The 18,476-nt window shown below is 40.9% G+C and overlaps 2 protein-coding genes across 2 annotated transcripts in view; both read left to right on the top strand.

Moving 5' to 3' along the window:
- The window catches only part of dlb (deltaB), a 5,601-nt gene extending 381 nt beyond the window's left edge, over nt 1–5,220 (top strand). The window contains exons 2-7 of the mRNA XM_023261692.3: nt 1–202; nt 359–416; nt 521–778; nt 2,060–2,421; nt 3,207–3,423; nt 3,615–5,220. The exon at nt 1–202 is cut by the window's left edge and continues 38 nt beyond it. Of these exons, the coding sequence (XP_023117460.1) occupies nt 1–202; nt 359–416; nt 521–778; nt 2,060–2,421; nt 3,207–3,423; nt 3,615–4,330 (1,813 nt within the window). The 3' untranslated portion in view covers nt 4,331–5,220. The remainder of the gene's footprint in view (nt 203–358; nt 417–520; nt 779–2,059; nt 2,422–3,206; nt 3,424–3,614) is intronic.
- Nucleotides 5,221–8,222: 3,002 nt separating this feature from the next.
- Nucleotides 8,223–17,997, top strand: ppp1r14aa (protein phosphatase 1, regulatory (inhibitor) subunit 14Aa). Its single transcript, XM_023261690.3, has 4 exons — nt 8,223–8,515; nt 11,039–11,119; nt 11,241–11,273; nt 15,934–17,997. The coding sequence occupies exons 1-4, from the start codon at nt 8,312–8,314 to the stop codon at nt 16,111–16,113; spliced, it is 498 nt and encodes a 165-aa protein (XP_023117458.1). The 5' UTR covers nt 8,223–8,311; the 3' UTR covers nt 16,114–17,997.
- Nucleotides 17,998–18,476: the final 479 nt, after the last annotated feature.

Raw genomic sequence — 18,476 nt, 5'->3', positions numbered from 1 at the left:
ATTCCACACGGCGCAGCGCATCTGCAGAAGACACAGGGACTGTCATATATTTTTCAGAATTTGCCTAAAACACCCGGAGGATGTGATCTCCGCAGAGCCGCCTTGCACCTTTGGCACCGGACAAACCAACGTCATCAGGGCCGATCACACCTCCATCTCCAGCAGCGCACCCATCAGGGTGCCTTTTCACTTCAAGTGGCCGGTAAATTCAAAATCAGTTACACAAAACCGCTAACAGTGCTCCAGGGGCTTTAACATGTCATTTATCTCAGGTAGATCAGTGCGTAAAACACCCGCGTGATTACGCATCACTGTTGCTGCACTTGCCAAGCACTGAACGCGCTTTTTTATGTTATAGGGGACATTTTCGTTGATCATTGAAGCCTGGAACGCGGAATCTCCGACTGAATACACAGGTAGATTGATATTGTGGTCGGACCAACAGATAAGTCATAATATGCACCGTTTCCATGTGGCACACGCGAGATGCTATTTGCTTAAACTTCCCTTCCATCTACAGACAACCAAAACAACCTTGTGAGCCGTCTGGCGACCAGGAGGAGACTTGCTATCGGAGAAGACTGGTCCCAGGACGTGCACTTTGGCGAACAGAGCGAGCTGCGCTACTCCTACCACGTCTTCTGCGACGAGTACTACTTTGGAGACGGCTGCGCTGACTACTGCAGGCCGAGGGACGACACGCTGGGCCACTACACCTGCGATGAGGAGGGCAACCGCATCTGCCTGGAGGGATGGAAGGGAAACTACTGCTCTGAGCGTAAGTCTATGAGAGTAATTACTGAGGTGCCTTTGAGCAAGACACTCAAATCCAGTACTTTTTTGGGTGCAGTTCAGTGATTTATCTGTGGAGGGAGAAAGTTTAATTTCTTCGGACAGAACACTTGATTCTTCTATCCTTCTCAGATTTATTAATGGAATCTGTAATAGAATTAGATGTAAATATATAATATTCTGTGTTATCAGAAAATATCATAGTTATTTAGTGAATATGTAGCACCGTGTATCTAGTTTAATAATAACAGATTCAAAGTGGTTAAAAAGGGGTAAAAATTAAACCATTCAACATTTACATTTGATAGAAAGCAATCTGGCAAATTAATGCACAGAGTATGAAACAGAATCAAAACTTTAAAACAAAAAAAAATACTTAAAAATAGTATAAACACACAAAGAAATGCCTTCTTTGTTTGCTGTTTTTCCAAAGAGAGTCTGATTAGATGTTTCCTCCGTTTTTTTCACATTGCAAAACAGTGTATGGTCAAAGTTTGACAGAAAAAGATACAAACACACATCTGATGAAGTGAAGAAACTGAGGGAATTTGTAGAAATGAGATAACTAAAGACTGACTTGAAGTGAAATCAGGACAGTGGGACATTAAGGAACACAATATTCCCAAGAACATCTTTTCTCTTTCCATCCATTGACAAATCTGACTCAAGTTTGGTAAAGGCATGGCTTAAAATTGCCTTAACCTCACTACTCAGCTCTAAGCTGATGTTTGATCTCCTATAGAAGCTGTGGACAGAGAGCTTCTCAGAGTGTGCAGAGTATTTCTTTTATCTGAGGGATGTCCTGTAGCGTCGTGTTTGAGTCTTTAGCAAGACAGTCTGTGGTGTTCCATCTGCCTTTTGTTCTCTTACAATGAGAGAAAGAGCTGAGGCCCCAGTGAGACACACTCATTTTTCAAGGTGATCTGTGTGTGTGTGTGTGTGTGTGTGTGTGTGTGTGTGTGTGTGTGTGTGTGTGTGTGTGTGTGTGTGTGTGGTGGTGTGTACAATAGTAAGGAGATAAAAGAAAGCATTTTTCTCCGGCAGTGTGCCTACCAGCTGCTTGGCTTAATACTTAACCAACAGTGAAGTCTGGAACAGGGCTGGGGTCAGACTGGGGGCCCTGTGTGTATATGTGTGTGTGTGTGTGTGTGTGTGTGTGTGTGTGTGTGTGTGTGTGTGTGTGTGTGTGTGTGTGTGTGTGTGTGTGTGATGTATGAGAAGGCGTGCCCATTGTAATCACACACCCACCCCTCCCTCTCCTCTCCAGCCATCTGCTCGGCGGACTGCAGTGAGAGGCATGGCTACTGCGAGGCCCCAGGGGGCTGTACGTGTCGCATGGGCTGGCAGGGCCCCTCCTGCAATGAATGCGTCCGCTACCCAGGCTGCCTCCACGGGACGTGCAGCCAGCCGTGGCAGTGCAACTGTCAAGAGGGCTGGGGGGGCCTCTTCTGTGACCAGGACCTCAACTACTGCACCAACCACAAGCCCTGTGCCAACGGTGCGACCTGCACCAACACAGGCCAGGGCAGCTACACCTGCACCTGCCGTCCCGGCTTCGGAGGCACCAACTGCGAGCTGGAAACCAATGAGTGCGACAGCAACCCCTGCAAGAATGGAGGCAGCTGCAATGTGAGTATATGCTGTGATGACATCTGTTCAGTTTGAAGGTGCACTAAGAAGTGCAAGAAGAAGATCATCACGGATAAGACGAGATCAACTCAACTGATTCTATGCAGGGAAATTTATACTACCGTTCAGAAGTTTGGGGTCACCCAGGGTATTTCATGTTTTCAATAAAAACTCACAATTTTTTTTAATGTGCTAACATAATTGCACAAGGCTAATCATCAATTAGCCTTTCAACACCATTAGCTAACACAATGTAGCATTAGAACACAGGAGTGATGGTTGCTGGAAATGTTCCTCTGTACCCCTATGGAGATATTCCATTAAAAATCAGCCATTTCCAGCTAGAATAGTCATTTACCACATTAACAATGTCTAGACTGAGCTTCTGATTAACTGAATGTTACGTTCACTGAAAAAACTGCTTTTCTTTCAAAAATAAGGACATTTCAAAGTGACCCCAAACTTTTGAACGGTAGTGTAAAGTGTTCCAACAGTAGAGATATCTGAGCTGGAAACAGTTGTGCTAGTGGTTTAAAATACATCTGCTGCAATTGTAGCAGCAAAAACAGGTATCTACAGCATGCATCTTATAATTCAAACACATTCGTACAAAGATGTGGTGGTGTGAGTGACTGCTGGTCTTGTGAGGCTCTGCTGGTCTACTCTAGATTTTACACAGTGCATGTTGAACATCTGGAGCTTTTAACAACAAATAGAACAGTTGCTTACAATCTCTGTTTCTAGACCTTTCCTCTCTAATGTGAAGCTTTTTCTTCCTCCCTCAGGACCTGGAGAACGACTACTCTTGCACCTGCCCTCAGGGATTCTACGGTAAGAACTGCGAGATCATTGCCATGACGTGCGCCGATGGTCCCTGCTTCAACGGTGGCACCTGTGTTGAGACTATGACTGGAGGCTACACCTGCCGCTGCCCTTCCAGCTACACTGGCTCCAACTGCGAGAAGAAGCTGGACCGCTGCAGCAACAGGCCCTGTCTGAACGGTGAGTGGGCATGAGAAGCCTCTGATGACATCTTGTGGCTGAAGAGCAAATCAGCAGTGAATAGGTGTTACTGTCAGCACTCCTGCATGAATGCACTTGCAGCAAACCTAAGCCAATTAACACTCCTTCTTTAAACGACTGGCCACCCCTGATTTATTGGATGCTGAACAGAGTATTTCTCCCTTCTGCAGGTGGCGAGTGTCTGGACCTTGGCCAGAGCATCTTGTGTCGCTGTCAGGCAGGATTCACTGGTGCCAACTGTCAGGTCAACATTGATGATTGCGCCTCCAGTCCCTGCCAGAATGCTGGAACCTGCCAAGACGGTGTGAATGACTACACCTGCTCCTGCACCCTGGGCTACACTGGCAAGAACTGCAGCGTGCGCTCAGATGCCTGCGGTGCCCGTCCATGCCAGAACGGTGGCACTTGCTTCACCCATTTCACTGGGCCTGTATGTCAGTGCCCAAAGGGCTTCATGGGTCCTAGTTGTGAGTTTACGCTACAACCCAGTTTCAAGCCCGCTTTGCGCCAGGCCTCCCAGCCTACCTCCACCACCGTCACCATCTCCTGCATTCTGGCCATCCTGGTGTTGGTTCTGGTGGCTGGTATCCTCTTCCTGAGGAGGAGGAGGAGAATGCAGGGAAGGAAGCAGCTGAGCGACATTGCGGTTTATAATGACTTGGAGACAGTCAACAATCTGGGAGGAAATGAGAGAGAAGCCTTCCTCGGTCCCAACGGCTTGTTCAAGATCAGCAACAGCACGGCTCGCCTCAGCCTCTCCCTCTGCCCGGACGGCAGGTCCGGTTACAGGCACAACCCTGTGGAGAGCAGCCTGGCCAGAGGGGAGCGTCAGGACTTCATGTGGAGGGACGAGGGCGGCCTGGGCTCTGGAGCAGGTCTGAGATGAAAACAGGGAGAAAACATGGATGTTCAAACAGGGGAAGGAATGTATTAGCACTTGTTGCTCTTCTCTCTTCATGCACAGTGAGGAGCAGCGCAAATCCATGAGCTGAAAACCACTCATGGTCAGGCTGAAGATAATAAACCATCAAAACTGTCAGAGTAAAGGCAAGGTTCTGACAAATGAACTATGAAGGTGAAGATGATTTACAAAGATTACTGAAAATGTATATGGGGCAAAGCTCTTCCATGTTTAAGACCCAAAGAGACAAATAATATGATCCACTGTTCATAGGACCTACATCACAAACCAAATACAGGATTCACAATACTCTGACCACCTTTGGAAAACCTGCCCTAAACTATGTTCTATTGGGTTATTACCTTTAATATATTCACTTTTTTTTTTTTTTTTTTTTTTTTTACACACAGGATTTTTGTTTTGCTTTTCAATCTTCCTTTGGCCATTATTTCCTTATTGTGCGTACCATCATTTTTTTAATTCTTTCTATTATTTATTTATTTGAAGACTTGCGTTTATGGCTCCACTTTGATTGTCACAGATGTAGAGATATATTTATATGATGCTGAATGAAGACCCACACCTGAGGTTGTATCTGGATGTTTCATGGGCTGTGTGAAATATCCCAAAGATGTAATGTGCAGGGATATAACAAAAAAATGTGCTTTATCACACAAAGTCAGCCTTTACTGTAATTTTAAAAAATATATATATATATTATACTACTGATGCTGTTGCTCTTTCATGTGCCATTTTGTGTTTATGCCAAAGTTTGTGTTATGTTTTCATCCATATTATTTAAGTTCATCATGTTGTGGTTGTGATGTGAAATAAAATGAATAAAAATAAAAAATTTGCTTCGAGGTAATTCTGGATTTAAGTTCTGCTCCATGAAGTATCATTTGTTGGTATAGGTAATATATAGTCTGGGTATTTGGTTAATCTGCACTGGTAGTTAATAATGAATTTAGGGATCAAACATTTCAATAGTTTTGTCAAACATGAAATTGACCCACATTAGAGAACACATTAGACAAATAAAAACACATTAGAAAATTGCATAAAATGACATCTGGACTTGGATCTGATGAGCCCAAATGTGGATTTATTGTTCCATCTTCCAAGCTTTGTGGGATCATTATTAGTTTTCAGGAGGACAGTGAGCCCAAAAGACACCTTCAGGCTCTAGAAGCGCTGTTTCTCCCAAATGAGATGGTGTGGGAGATGTAATGGAACAAGTGTGCATATTTACACTACCGTTCAAAAGTTTGAGATCACTTAGAAATGTCCTTATTTCTGAAAAAAGAAGATAACATTAAATGAATCAGACAAACAGTCTAGATATTGTTAATGTGCTAAATGAATATTCTAGCTGGAAACAACTAATTTTTAATGGAATATCTCCATAGGGGTACAGAGGAACATTTCCAGCAACCATCACTCCTGTGTTCTAATGCTACATTGTGTTAGCTAATGGTGTTGAAAGGCTAATTGATGATTATAAAACCCTTGTGCAATTATGTTAGCACATGAATAAAAGTGTGAGTTTTCATGGAAAACATGAAATCGTCTGGGTGACCCCAAACTTTTGAGCGGTAGTGTAAGTTAATGCAAACTAATTCACTTAGAAGAAAAAATGAAAAACTATGGGATATTATCAAACAAAGGTGAAATACAGTGTTAATTTCAGAACAATACACAGAACACAGAAATAATATGAAGACATCTTCACACACATCTTAAAGCAAAGCCTCTCTAAACAGTGGGTAGAAGGCTTTTATAGATCTGAGCTTGTTTTCCTGAATCTGACAGCAGCTGGCTGTTGACATGAGCAGATGTTCTTTCCAAAACCTTTGACATTATCAGATTGCAACTGAAAAATCAACCACACTTCAGTCAACTTAGAAACAGCAGGTTACACTGCTGCCTTTAAAAAATCTAAGTTAACTGCATGAAAGTCATCTTATGGGTTGTGAAAGTGTAAAACTGACTGAGTGAAATTAGCTGAACCTGAGAAAAGTTCAATAAACTAAAGATATTAAGTTGAAGCAACAAGTCATGTAGGCAGTGGTTGCAGATGGGCTCATTTCCTTTAACATTTTATAGGTTTAAGGAGATTCTTCAAGTAACATTGACAATTTACAGTCTCAGCTACAACCAGTGAAGCTGCTCCCCATCACAGGACTGATTTCAGTGTTAACCTTCGTCACGGTTGAAAGTGTTCTGATTATGATGAAAGGAAATGACCAAAAGTCTCTGGGGGAGTTTTATCTCTCAAACAGTGCATCTTGGGGAGTCTGCTTATGGATCATTCCAGAACTGGAGGACATTTTACGTCACACTAATTAAATTTCTACTAAAACATGCAGTTGTTGTGTAAATGTACTTGTCCTGAGACCAATTCTAAAAAAAAAAAAAAAAGTAGGAGAAAAGATGCTTGAAAATATTTTTAAATACCAAGTAAGTCCGGAGATCCCCCTAAAATGCCATTTTTCTCTTGTCCCACCCCCGATGGCCAAATTAAATCTTAAATGCAACAGTTAAAATGAAATTTAAATCTCCTTCTATGGTATGATTTTTTTCATTGAAGTCTCTTGTAATTGTGGGAGCATTTTTTAAAATCAACATAATATCTTAAATAATAATTACAATGCATGGAGTGTGTGTCCCACAACAACCCTGTTAGCATAACATTTTACCTGGTAGAAGAAGAATAAAACAGTGAATCACATGAAACGCTTGAATTTACATCATCAAACAGTTTTCCAAAAGAATGATTAGAGCAAAGCTATGTCCTCTCTTCTATTTTTCATATTTTCCTAACATTGTCAGCCTTGATTGAATGCCTCACTCTACCTCATGCAGCCCTGTTATGCATATTATCAGGATAAGACAAATTCTTTTTCCTTTTTTCTTTACTTTTTTCCATCAGTGAGTTTGTCCTCAGCTGCACAGTGGCGTGGCGGCTGGCACTTTCACCTTGCAGCTAGAAGATCACTGGTTTGCATCCCAGGATCTTTCTGCATGGAGTTTGTATGTTCTCTCTATGCATGTGTGGGTTTTCTCCAGGTTCCTCCCACAGTCCAAAAATATGTTGAGGTTAATTGATTATTCTAAACTGCCTGTAGATGTGAATATGAGTGTGATTGTTTGTCTGTATATGTAGCCCTGTGACAGACTGGAGACCTGTCCTGGATGTTCCCTGTCCTCGCCTCAAGTCAGCTGGGATAGACTCCAGCCCCTCTGCGACCCTAATGAGGATTAAGCGGTGTATAGATAATGGATGGATGGATGGATGGATGGATGGATGGATGGAGTTTGTCCTCTTGGTCAGCAGTAACAGCTAAGTATCTAGCTTCTATTCCTGAGAAAAAGCTAACATTAGCATGGATTAGCAACGCTGTTACTGTGATTAGAGTAGGGTTAGCAAACAACAAATAAAAGATGGCATAAAAACTGATGTGTAAGCTGAGCCAATCAAGTCTTTGATAGTTTATTACCTATTATTGATGAATATGTAGCAGAAAATTGTAAAAGAATAATAGTTGTTCAATCATTCACTCATCATTTATAATTTATTAAATAGCTAGGGTTTTAAAATTCTGAAGTGGTCAGAAAAAACAGACATTTTTTAGTTAGAAATTAGTAAAAGTCCCATATCCACATTAAGTAAACTAGAAAATCTAAGTTGATTTAACTCAGTTCCATTATGATGTTTTACAGTGTAGAAACCGTTTCTCTTTTTTTAAACGGTCTTTGCAGTTTGGGGTGTGGGTGAGTTTGAATGTAAATGCATACTGTGATTTCAGACAGATATATACAGTTTGGGAGTATTTGTATAGGAGCTGTGTAAATACATGAGCCAGGAGTTACAGCAGCAGTGCGTGTCTGGCCGCCTCCCAGCACCTCCTCTCTCCTCCTCACTGCACTAAAACGACAAACCAGTCCGACCAGTCCGCAGCACAAATGGCATCCGACCGGACCGGGACGACGCTCGAGGAGAGCGCAGAGGTCCGTGCATCAGATCTGGGGCCGTTTGAGGATCTGGGGTGTAACATCCCGAAGAGACATGCCCGGGTCACCGTGAAGTACAACAGGAAGGAGCTGCAGCGGCGGCTGGACGTGGAGAAGTGGATCGAGGACAGTCTGGACCGGCTGTACGCGGGACAGGTGGGTGGATGAGTCCCACGGCCACGAACATACTGCTGTGGCTGCTTTCAGCGCACTGGATCTTCTCCTCATAACGCAGCCTGTCGAAAGGGCTTCAGAAATATGTTTACTTTTTAAAAGAAAAATGAAGCAGAGAGATTGAAATGTGGAGTGAAAGTGTTTGGACATGAACGTTGCGTCAGGGCTCTCTGAGATTACTCCAGGCTCATCTCCAGACCTCCAGTGATCGATGAGGTTGTTTAGAGCAGAGGTGGTGCAGCCTGCTTCTCCTTACAAGGCCAAGCATCCTGTGGACGTGAGGTCCACTGCTGTCCCCTTCTCATAGATCTGTATCTGTCTCGGGGCTTTCTGCCTTACATGGGCAGCGTGGAACTGGGAGAAGGGTGAAAGATGAGGGGAAAAAAAGAGGAGGGAGAATGCTGTTGTGAGTCCCAGGCCGAGGTAAACACTGTGCATCTGGCTGCTGAGGCCTCTGACAGGAGGTAAAGATCTCTGAGGAAGAGGATTGCATTCCTGGCGCAGGATTTGTGTTGTGAAAGCCAAGTTTGTTGATTATAAGAAAATAGAATTCCGACGATTACAGCGATAAGGCAGCTCTGGAAAGAGGAAGGACCAAACACACAGTTTTTGCCCCGAGCCAGCATATTCACACCCACATTTATGTATTACTAAAGGGTCAAATGGCTATTTGAATCAATTTTTTTATTGTAACATGATGACAACATAACTGCTCATACATTATCATTATGTTTCATCAAATCATTAAGCACACATCCACAGATATTAGACTTTATCGTTATTATTTTAGGTGGGAAGCAGCTGTGTGTAGTTTAAGCTGGTGGCCAGTAGAGCTGCAGTCCTGTGTTTGCTCAAGGCCTCATCACACAGGCAGTGCAGTGGTGTGAACGGGTGGCTGGACTGTCCTTTCACTCAGCTGCTACAATGGCTGTTTGTTCAAACAGAACAGGCCACTGTTACAGTGTTATGTGAACATTTTGACTATTCACTCTCCGAAGCTGAAACATGCAACTGATGGTCATGCAATGTGTGCAGACTGAGTGTAAAGCTATCAGCTGCTCTTACAGCTGGAAAATGTTTGATAGATGTGTGAGGTAATCTCGTTTTGACTGGCTGTTCAAACAGACAGTTCACGCACGCATCCTACATAAGAAAAGAAAGAAAAGTTTTTTTTAATCATCGCAAGTACATTCACTTGCACTAATTTATAGATCGGATGGATAAATCTTGAACAGAAATTTATGACCACCAGAGGATGACCCGTAAGGACTTCAGTGGTCCTTTTACTTTCCTTCTTGCTACAGTGTGTGCTAAACAAATTTGATTTTATTACCATATTTCAACAATTTAAAGGAGAGATGGATTGCTGCATAATTTGTCACGCATGATCACTGTACTGCCTTTTCTCGGGTGCAGTTGTCAGGTCAGACTTTCACTTGTCTAATGACATTCCTGTGAGTCTCAGGCCAGTGTCATACTTTCTGTATCCGTGATTTTTTGCGTAATGTAAATTTTTGTAAATTTCTCCAAGTCCACAAGCATCTGCACAGACCCATTTGCAGACGTCCAAGTACAGCTACCACACTACAAGGATAGTGGTCCACATACCTGGCAGTAGTGTGAATGAGTGAAATATGTAGAGGCTGACCTCCTGCCAATAACTCTTTAAAAAGATGGATGAACCCTCCACCTAAAGGTTTCCTGAGCAGCAGTTTTGTAGCTCAGTTACTTCAGCTGCAACCATCTTGGCATGGCCCGACTCCTCCCAACTCCCGTCTAGTCCAATACAAAGTGATGGAGCTGATGGAGTCACAGATTACCCTATGACGGCCCCCTCCTGTCACTCACAGCAGCCATGCCCTTAATTTTACATTACTGTAAGTTCTAGTACATGTTAAGCATGTTGTACATAAAAACTCACAGCAGTACAACAGGAAAATTAGCTATAGGGACCATCCATCCATCCACTATACACCACTTAATCCTCATTAGGAGCTGGAGTCTATCCCAGCTGACTTAGGGCGAAGGCAAGTCACCAGGGTTACATATACAAACAACCAATCACACTCACATTCACACCTACACACAGTTTAGAATCACCAATTAACCTGAGCATGTTTTTGGACTTTGGGAGGAAGCTGGAGAACCTGGAGAAAACACAGACATGCACAAGGAGAACATGAAAACTCCATGAACAAAGATCCTGGAAAGACTGGGATGTGAACTGGGGATCTTGTAGCTGCAAGGCAAAAGTGTTAACCACCAAGCTACTGTGCAGCCACCTATAGGGACCAAAAGAGCCTTTTTCGTTCGTTAGTTTTTGGTATCAGCCGGCACACATGTTCGCTTCTGCTGTAACGTTGGACATTTTAACATGGAGATCTGTGAGGATTGACTTGGCTTTGGAGACTTAAGTCCTCATTCGTGAATGTGCAGTTTTTGGTACCTATTGTACCTATTGTAAATATTTAATGTGTGCTTTCATCATTTGTGTGTTGACTCTAGGAGAGTGACATGCCAGAGGAAGTGAACATCGATGATTTGATCGACCTTCCTAATGATGAGGAGCGAGTCAAAAACTTACAGGTACAGTGATCTGTTACATGCTTCATCTTTTAGTACAGTTTAACTGTTAGTGGTAGCATGGTGATGGATAAATCTATGATTGGGACTGATTTGTTGCATTATCTCTGTTTTTTGTGAACAGGAGCTTCTTCGAAAGTGCAATAACAGCACAGAGGTATGTTTTTGTTTTTTGTTTTTTTTTTTAACCAACATTTTTTTTTATTGTTTTCACAACAAAACAAATTATTCCAATTCTTGGTTGGGGATCACGTTAGTGAGTATGGTCCGTTTCAATTCACTGTATTGGAAAAAAAAGGGAATAAAAGCCCATTTCTATCCTATTGGTAGTGCAGAGGTCCACTGTTCACATGTCCCCGGATTCTTCTGTCACATATAACAGATCTGTTCTTGAAACATAGTGAATGAAGGGGTTCCATATCTGATGAAAATGATGTTAGTGTTTTATTGTATAGGTCATTTTCTCTAAGGGGAGGGTTGAAGATAGCTCAGACAACCACCTACTTTCTCTTGGTCTTTTGATGTTTTTCCATGAGAGCTACTACTCTCTATGCCATTAATATGCTTAAATCTACGAATATTCGTTGATTCTTTTTAATCTTCAAATTATCTGGATGTACACCTAATGTAAACAGCTGTGAGACCAAGAGTACTTGAATCTGTAAAATATTTTGAATATACTGTTTCACTTCTCGCCAGAATTTTTGTATATCCGTACATTGCCAAATACAATGGAAAAATGTACTTTTTCCCTTCTCACACTTAATACAAGTATCAGATATAGTTCTGTTATATCTGTTAAGTTTTTCTGGAGTTATATACATTCAGATCAACCAGTTGTATTGCAGTAGCCTCAGGTGGGTGTTAGTAGTTCTCAGGTGTGCTTTAGTACATGACTCCTCCCACTTTTCTATTGAGATGTCTTCCTGTAGGTCCTCCCTCCATGCCACCAGCCGTCCTGCAGATGTTTCTGTACTTCTATCTACTAGGCATTTATACATTTTGGAAATTAAACCCTTCCCTGAACAACTCTTATTCATTAGTTTTTCTGTGGTAGACATTTCTGGGATGCATAACGTTTGATTTTGGTGCATTTTGATGAAATTTCTCAACTGCAGGTACTTAAAAAAAGTGATTACGGGGTATGTTAAATTTATTAATTATTCCTCCAAATGTTATCAGCACCTTTTGCGTATTGTAAAGATCTCCTATTTTCCCCAGTCCCTTGGTAGCCAGAGGTATGTTTAAACTTGAAAGGTACATTCCCAGGCACTGACTGATGATGCGTATATTACATATGCAAATGTTTACCTTCATGCACACAAACACACCGAGCTAAACTGAAGCTGCAGCATCTGACCTCTCAGCCCACTGTCCGTCCACATGCCTTGACAATAGCTTTCTGTGCTCTCTGGCCTTTTTCTTTCCATTTCAGTGTGGAAACAATGAGTCTTCTTTCTGGACTCAAAGGCTAGCCTCGCAGTGGCCTGCTCAGAGATGCAAACACAGGCAAAAGAGCAGGGAGGGTCAGTGTAGCTGCTTGCTTTTCTAATTTAGATTTGGTTATTAGACTGTGGCGTGGAGCATCATTGAAGGACACATTTTAGTCTGTCTTTAAAGCATATTTACATGTCTTTGTGTGTATTTAAACAGTTTTCGCCTCCTGTTTATACAAAGGATTCCTTTCTAGCATGTTTTCAATGACACTGATAAGAGACAAAATCCACAGTCCTTGCTGTGTGCAGAAATCTATTCCAAAGTTAATCTCAGATTAACAAATTTTGCAAATCAAAGTTTCAGCAGTTCAAGGCCCTGTCTTCATGGGTATTTTAAAAATACTAGCTTTTTCTTTTGTCCACATGAAGCACCTTTAGGTCACTGAAAACTGACTTTCTAGAAAACTGCCTTCAAGGTGGAGATACTCAGAAACTTTGTTTGCAGAGTTGATGTATAAACAGGGAAGCACTGAATTTTTGGCTTCCTGGAGTGATAGCTTTTTTCAGGCATCTGGTTAGCAAACACGGCTTCAGGATTAGTTATTTCTCAGACCAGCATGCTCTTGACAGCACTTCACTTGTGTTTTTGCAGTGAACTTTACATTAATGTGGAATGAGTTTTTTTTTGAGAGACTGTTTTTTAAAGCCCTGCTTAAAAAATAGCCATGTACATGTGAATTAGGCTTTTGTTTTTCAAATGAAGGGAGTAACTCTTTCACAGTTTAGCTGTGGGTGGATAGTAACGCATACACTACCGTTCAAAAGTTTGGAGTCACCTAGAAATGTCCTTATTTTTGAAAGAAAAGCATTTTTTTTCAATAAGGATAACATTAAATGAATCAAAAATCCAGTCTAGACATTGTTAATGTGGTAAATGACTATTCTAGTTGGAAACAGCTGATTTTTAATGGAATATCTCCATAGAGGTACAGAGGAACATTTCCAGCAACCATCACTCCTGTGTTCTAATGCTACATTGTGTTAGCTAATGGTGTTGAAAGGCTAATTGATGATTAGAAAACCCTTGTGCAATTATGTTAGCACATGAATAAAAGTGTGAGTTTTCATGGAAAACATGAAATTATCTGGGTGACCCCAAACTTTTGAACGGTAGTGTAGGTTGTATTTTGGATAATATTTTTGTGCAAAATGAAGACTGAGGACTTTTGTCCATCATCACTTGCATTGGAAACTCATTATAAAGGGCTCTCTCAGTAGCCAGCATAGACACGAGGAACAATTAGAGCAAGCAAAAGCTGTTACAGCGTAGATGTGACTGTGTGAGTATTCTTACTGTATATGACAGACATAAATACTTTGAACCAGTTCTTTAATATTCACCTGCAAATAATCACAGTAATATGTTGCATTATGCTGTCTGCATTTCTGCTTGAAGACCTGTACTGACTTCAACAAACAGCTCAGTCATTCACATCTGTGGATTTTTCAGTGCTTTAAAAAAGACTTAGATAGCAGCTCTCTGTATCCCTGAGTCATTTAATATTCTACTCTGTGGATTTATTGTGAAAGATGCGTATCATCAACAGCCAAGACTAGAAAGAACTACCCTGCTTAGTTCTTTCTAGTCTTTGCTGTTGACAGCTTAAAGTACTGTAAAAGTCAAACAGCTGTACACAGTCAGTGTTGGGGAGGCTTGTTTTCTCTGCCGCTGCTCATCCTGTTGCCATAACACCACACATCTGGGTGCTGTGTTTATCAGGCTGCAGAGCTCAGATTTCACCATAATAGACCAACGGCAGTGGAAGAGGTCAACCAACTCTGAGTTTTAAAAACCTGTTATTGTCTAGCATGTGCATCCAGACCACATTCTGCTGACTTTCTTAGCAGTAGCTTATTTATACAACAACACAAAACAGCAGACTAAGTAGGAACTTCCTCCATGGGCGCCTTGATTTCATCCTCTGGGACCCTGCCCCTCTTCAAGGACTTCTTCCATTTATGGGTATAAGAACATTGAAAACCCTTTAAAAAAAAAAAAAAAAAAAAAAAAGACTAAACACTACAATTATTTGTCACTTTTTTTTTTAACTCCACTTTAATTTTTTACTTCAAAAAGACTGATGCTCTCTTTTTCTTATTTTTTTGTGTAGGGCTGTATGCTTGGGTGTTGAATTCATTGATTGTTATTATAATAGTGGATTCAGATGCTTTATGCTTCACTATAAAGTATTTATCGACTGTGACATAACTAAGGTCCCCAAAAATGGCACTTATTTCCTCAAAGATCCCAACTAGTTGTTGTTCATGTGTTCTCCATATTATATGGAAAATACACTGTGTGCACTAGAGTGGAGGTGTTTTATAATACACTGCCCGTTCAAAAAAAAGTCGCACACTCTAATATTTCATTGGACCATCTTTAGCTCTGAGAACAACACACATCATTTCAATAAGCTTCTGCAATGTCACAGCATTTATTTCTATCCAGAGTTGAATTAATTTTATACCAAGATCTTATAATGATGATGGGAGAGTCGGACTGCTGCACTAAGTCTTCTTCAGCACATCCTAAAAATTCTCAGTGGGGATGAGGTCTGGACTCTGTAGAGGCCAATCCATGTGTGAAAATGACGTCTCATGCTCCCTGATCCACTCATTCACAATGTGAGCCCCATGAATCCTGGCATCGTCATCTTGGAACATGTCCATGCCATCAGGGAAGAAAAAACTCCAAAAGACCTGGTCATTCACTATATTCAGCTAGTCAGCTGACCTCATATCGTATACCAAACCAAACGTTGCACAACAAACAGTTCAGCACAAACAGAAACATGTGTGCACCTCTAGTTTATCACAGAAAAAAATGAAGCAAACTGATAAACTTTGAAACTAATGAGCTTAATATAAACTGAAATTCACATCCTAAAACAAGGCACGCTGAAATAGTGTTATATGTCTGAGTCACTGAGTGTGTTTGTCACACCAGATTTAAAAAAAAAAAAAAAAAAAAAAAAAGAATAAAAAAATCACACATAATGGGCCGTGAAGAAATATTCACTGAATTTGGCAATGGAATGGAATCATTGATGCTACATGTAAAGGATAAAACCTGCAAAATGTTGTATTTTTTCTACTTTATGTGATTTGTTAAAAATCTAGAGTATTGTAAGACTTGTCCTTTAATGTCTATGTATCGGCTATGTGTCAAATTCATCATAGATATTGAATACTGGAAGCCATCAGTCACACTGAAAACATACATTGTGGAGAGAAAAATCCTTTAAAATGGTAGTTGTACTGTTAAATGTGAAAGGCCTTGTGGCTGCTTTGTGACAGTCTGGCTGCTGTGTTCATCCTCAGATGTTCATCAAAGAGCTGGTGGCAAAGCTAGAGGGAGTTCAAAAACAGGACGAGCTGCAGAGCGAAGGCATCGAGCATCCGGTCATCTGCCACAGCCACTATCGCCATGAGCCCTACCACTTCAACAACCCACAGCAGCAGCACTTCCAGCACAAACAAGACCAAAACCAGCCGCTCTGATGACCCATGAACACAAACACCAACTGTTTGATATGAAAACATTAATTGTCAGTTATGTTGGATGATGAAAGGCAAAAATCAGTGAAGGATTAAATATACCTTATGAACTGCTCTTTGCAGACACATATATCAGTCCCACTCTCATAGCTGTCTAATATTAAGCTACAACAGGCCGAAGTTAAAGACAGAAATTAGGAACTAACTAGCCGCGCTCTGTCCAAAGGCCACAAAATCCATCCACCAGCACGTCTGAAGCTCACTAATTAATATTAATTACCATGTGGAGTCTCTACTGGTTGTCTGGCAACCTTAGAATGGTGACAAGATTCCAGGAAGTCGCTGATCAAGACCAAAAAATAGTCTCTCACATAACCTGCTATAAAACCACAACATGCCATTCATACACTTCAGTTTATAATTAAACAAAGGAGGCATAACATGTTCATACATATCAACTCTTTCAGATACCCCCTTTATCATCCAATAGAAAAATCTGTAAAATCCATAGTCTGTAGGACCTAGAAATGACAGCAAAATATATTACATGTGAACTCTTTTAACTTTATTTAAAAAATCATCAATAGGGATGTTTAATTGTGTCATTTTACCAGCAAAAAATGATGAATAGTCACATCCTGAATGTGAGATATCAAGGTGGCCACGTGCAATGTCTATGAAGCAAAGGAACATTTAGATCCACACTGTGCAGAGACATATTCATCAGAGAGAGAATCAGCCACAGATGATGTTTGTGCTTTCCAAATGCCGATGCCCTGACAAATGTAAAATGGGCTGAAGTTAAACTTTGCAACTTTGCCGCACAACACAATCTGCCAGTGGCTGTAGCAAACCACCTGACTGAGCTTTAACCATGCCTGTATAGATTTTTTAAATTCAATAGGGTTTTAGGTATACATCTGTCAGCAGTTTAAATCTGCATAATGTACTGTACATGCATGTCGTATTGGTTCACATGTATTCAGGTTGATTATTGAGTTTTACTGCTGCCATTGTATGGAATCAGTAACCTCTATTTCTCACTGACAGCAAATAAGCATATTTCCCAAAATGACATACTTTTCCTTTAAACACTTCATAAAACTAATGGTTTGTGATGTATCTTGTGGATGGATAATTGACCAAGCTTAAGACATGAGGTAGAAATACTATCTCCTCTTCTCCTATCTGGAGTTAATGAAATAGAATGGGCTTCACCCAGTAATACTACAGGAGAAAATCATGAAAATATCAAATTTATCCACTCACAGTATCAAAAATGCCAGCAAACATTTATTTTCAACACAAAACATGGGACTCTCATTTTAACGTGACTGGAAATATTTGCTATTCTCACATTTTTCCTCTCACTGTTTTTGTCACTCTGTCCATGTAGAACAGTTTCTGGATGAATGAATATGAAGGAAAGTAGGATTAACAAAAGTGATTTTTGAGCTCTTCATCTTGAAATAACATCCAAGGATGGATTTTACATTAAAAACCTCATTGTCTGACTTTACCACTGAACTGAACTGAGTTGCTGTTTGTTCCACTTTCCACTGAGCACATCAGCACGAGTTTTAGATAACACTGCTATCAGATGCACATACCTGTGTGACTTATTTAACATCAGTTAAATGAAGATGGTTATTTATTGTCATGATTACAGGAGATGGACATGGATCCTACCAGCATGATGTAACACTGGAAGTAATCCATTACTTACACACTGTAGCTTTTCAATGACGTGTCACTGTCATTCATCCCGTCTGTTTTTGAGTTGTGTTGTTGCTACATTTTCCGTTATGTCAGTATGTTCACTAAACTTTGATTCTGAAGAGAGATATCAGCTCTCTGCAGAAATTGCTAATAAAATGTTTTCCTTAATTGTTGGTGCATTGTTTTGTGTGTTGTTTTCCAGGCCAGGAGGGAGCGACACTGTGTGGGTTATCTGAAAAGAACAACAGTGCACTGAAATATCAACTTTGGGTTTGTGTCATCCAGTATCAGTGGTGGAAGAAGTATTAACATCTATTACTGAAGCACAAAAGGACCCAGAAATTGTCCCTTTTCACCATCATGAAGGATCTTCATGTTGTTTGAGTGCAGCTTGAGGAGATGACGGAGCTGTTTCCTGACTCTCAGGAGCTTAGAGTCAGGAAACACAGGTGTACCTGACCTCTCACATCCTCAGTGGGAGGAGCTAAGATGCGAGGAGGCACCAGTATCGCAAAAATCACATTCCTGTAGAACTTAACTGTATTATCATATATGTTTTTAAAGACATATTTTCTCCGCAAATAGGTAAAACTATGATAAAGTAAGAAATGCATCCAGTTTGAAAGAGCCACAAAGTCCATGTTAGG

This window comes from Amphiprion ocellaris, chromosome 14 (assembly GCF_022539595.1).
Source record: "Amphiprion ocellaris isolate individual 3 ecotype Okinawa chromosome 14, ASM2253959v1, whole genome shotgun sequence".
In the NCBI taxonomy this organism is placed as follows: domain Eukaryota; kingdom Metazoa; phylum Chordata; class Actinopteri; family Pomacentridae; genus Amphiprion; species Amphiprion ocellaris.
This window is presented reverse-complemented; position numbering and strand designations above follow the sequence as displayed.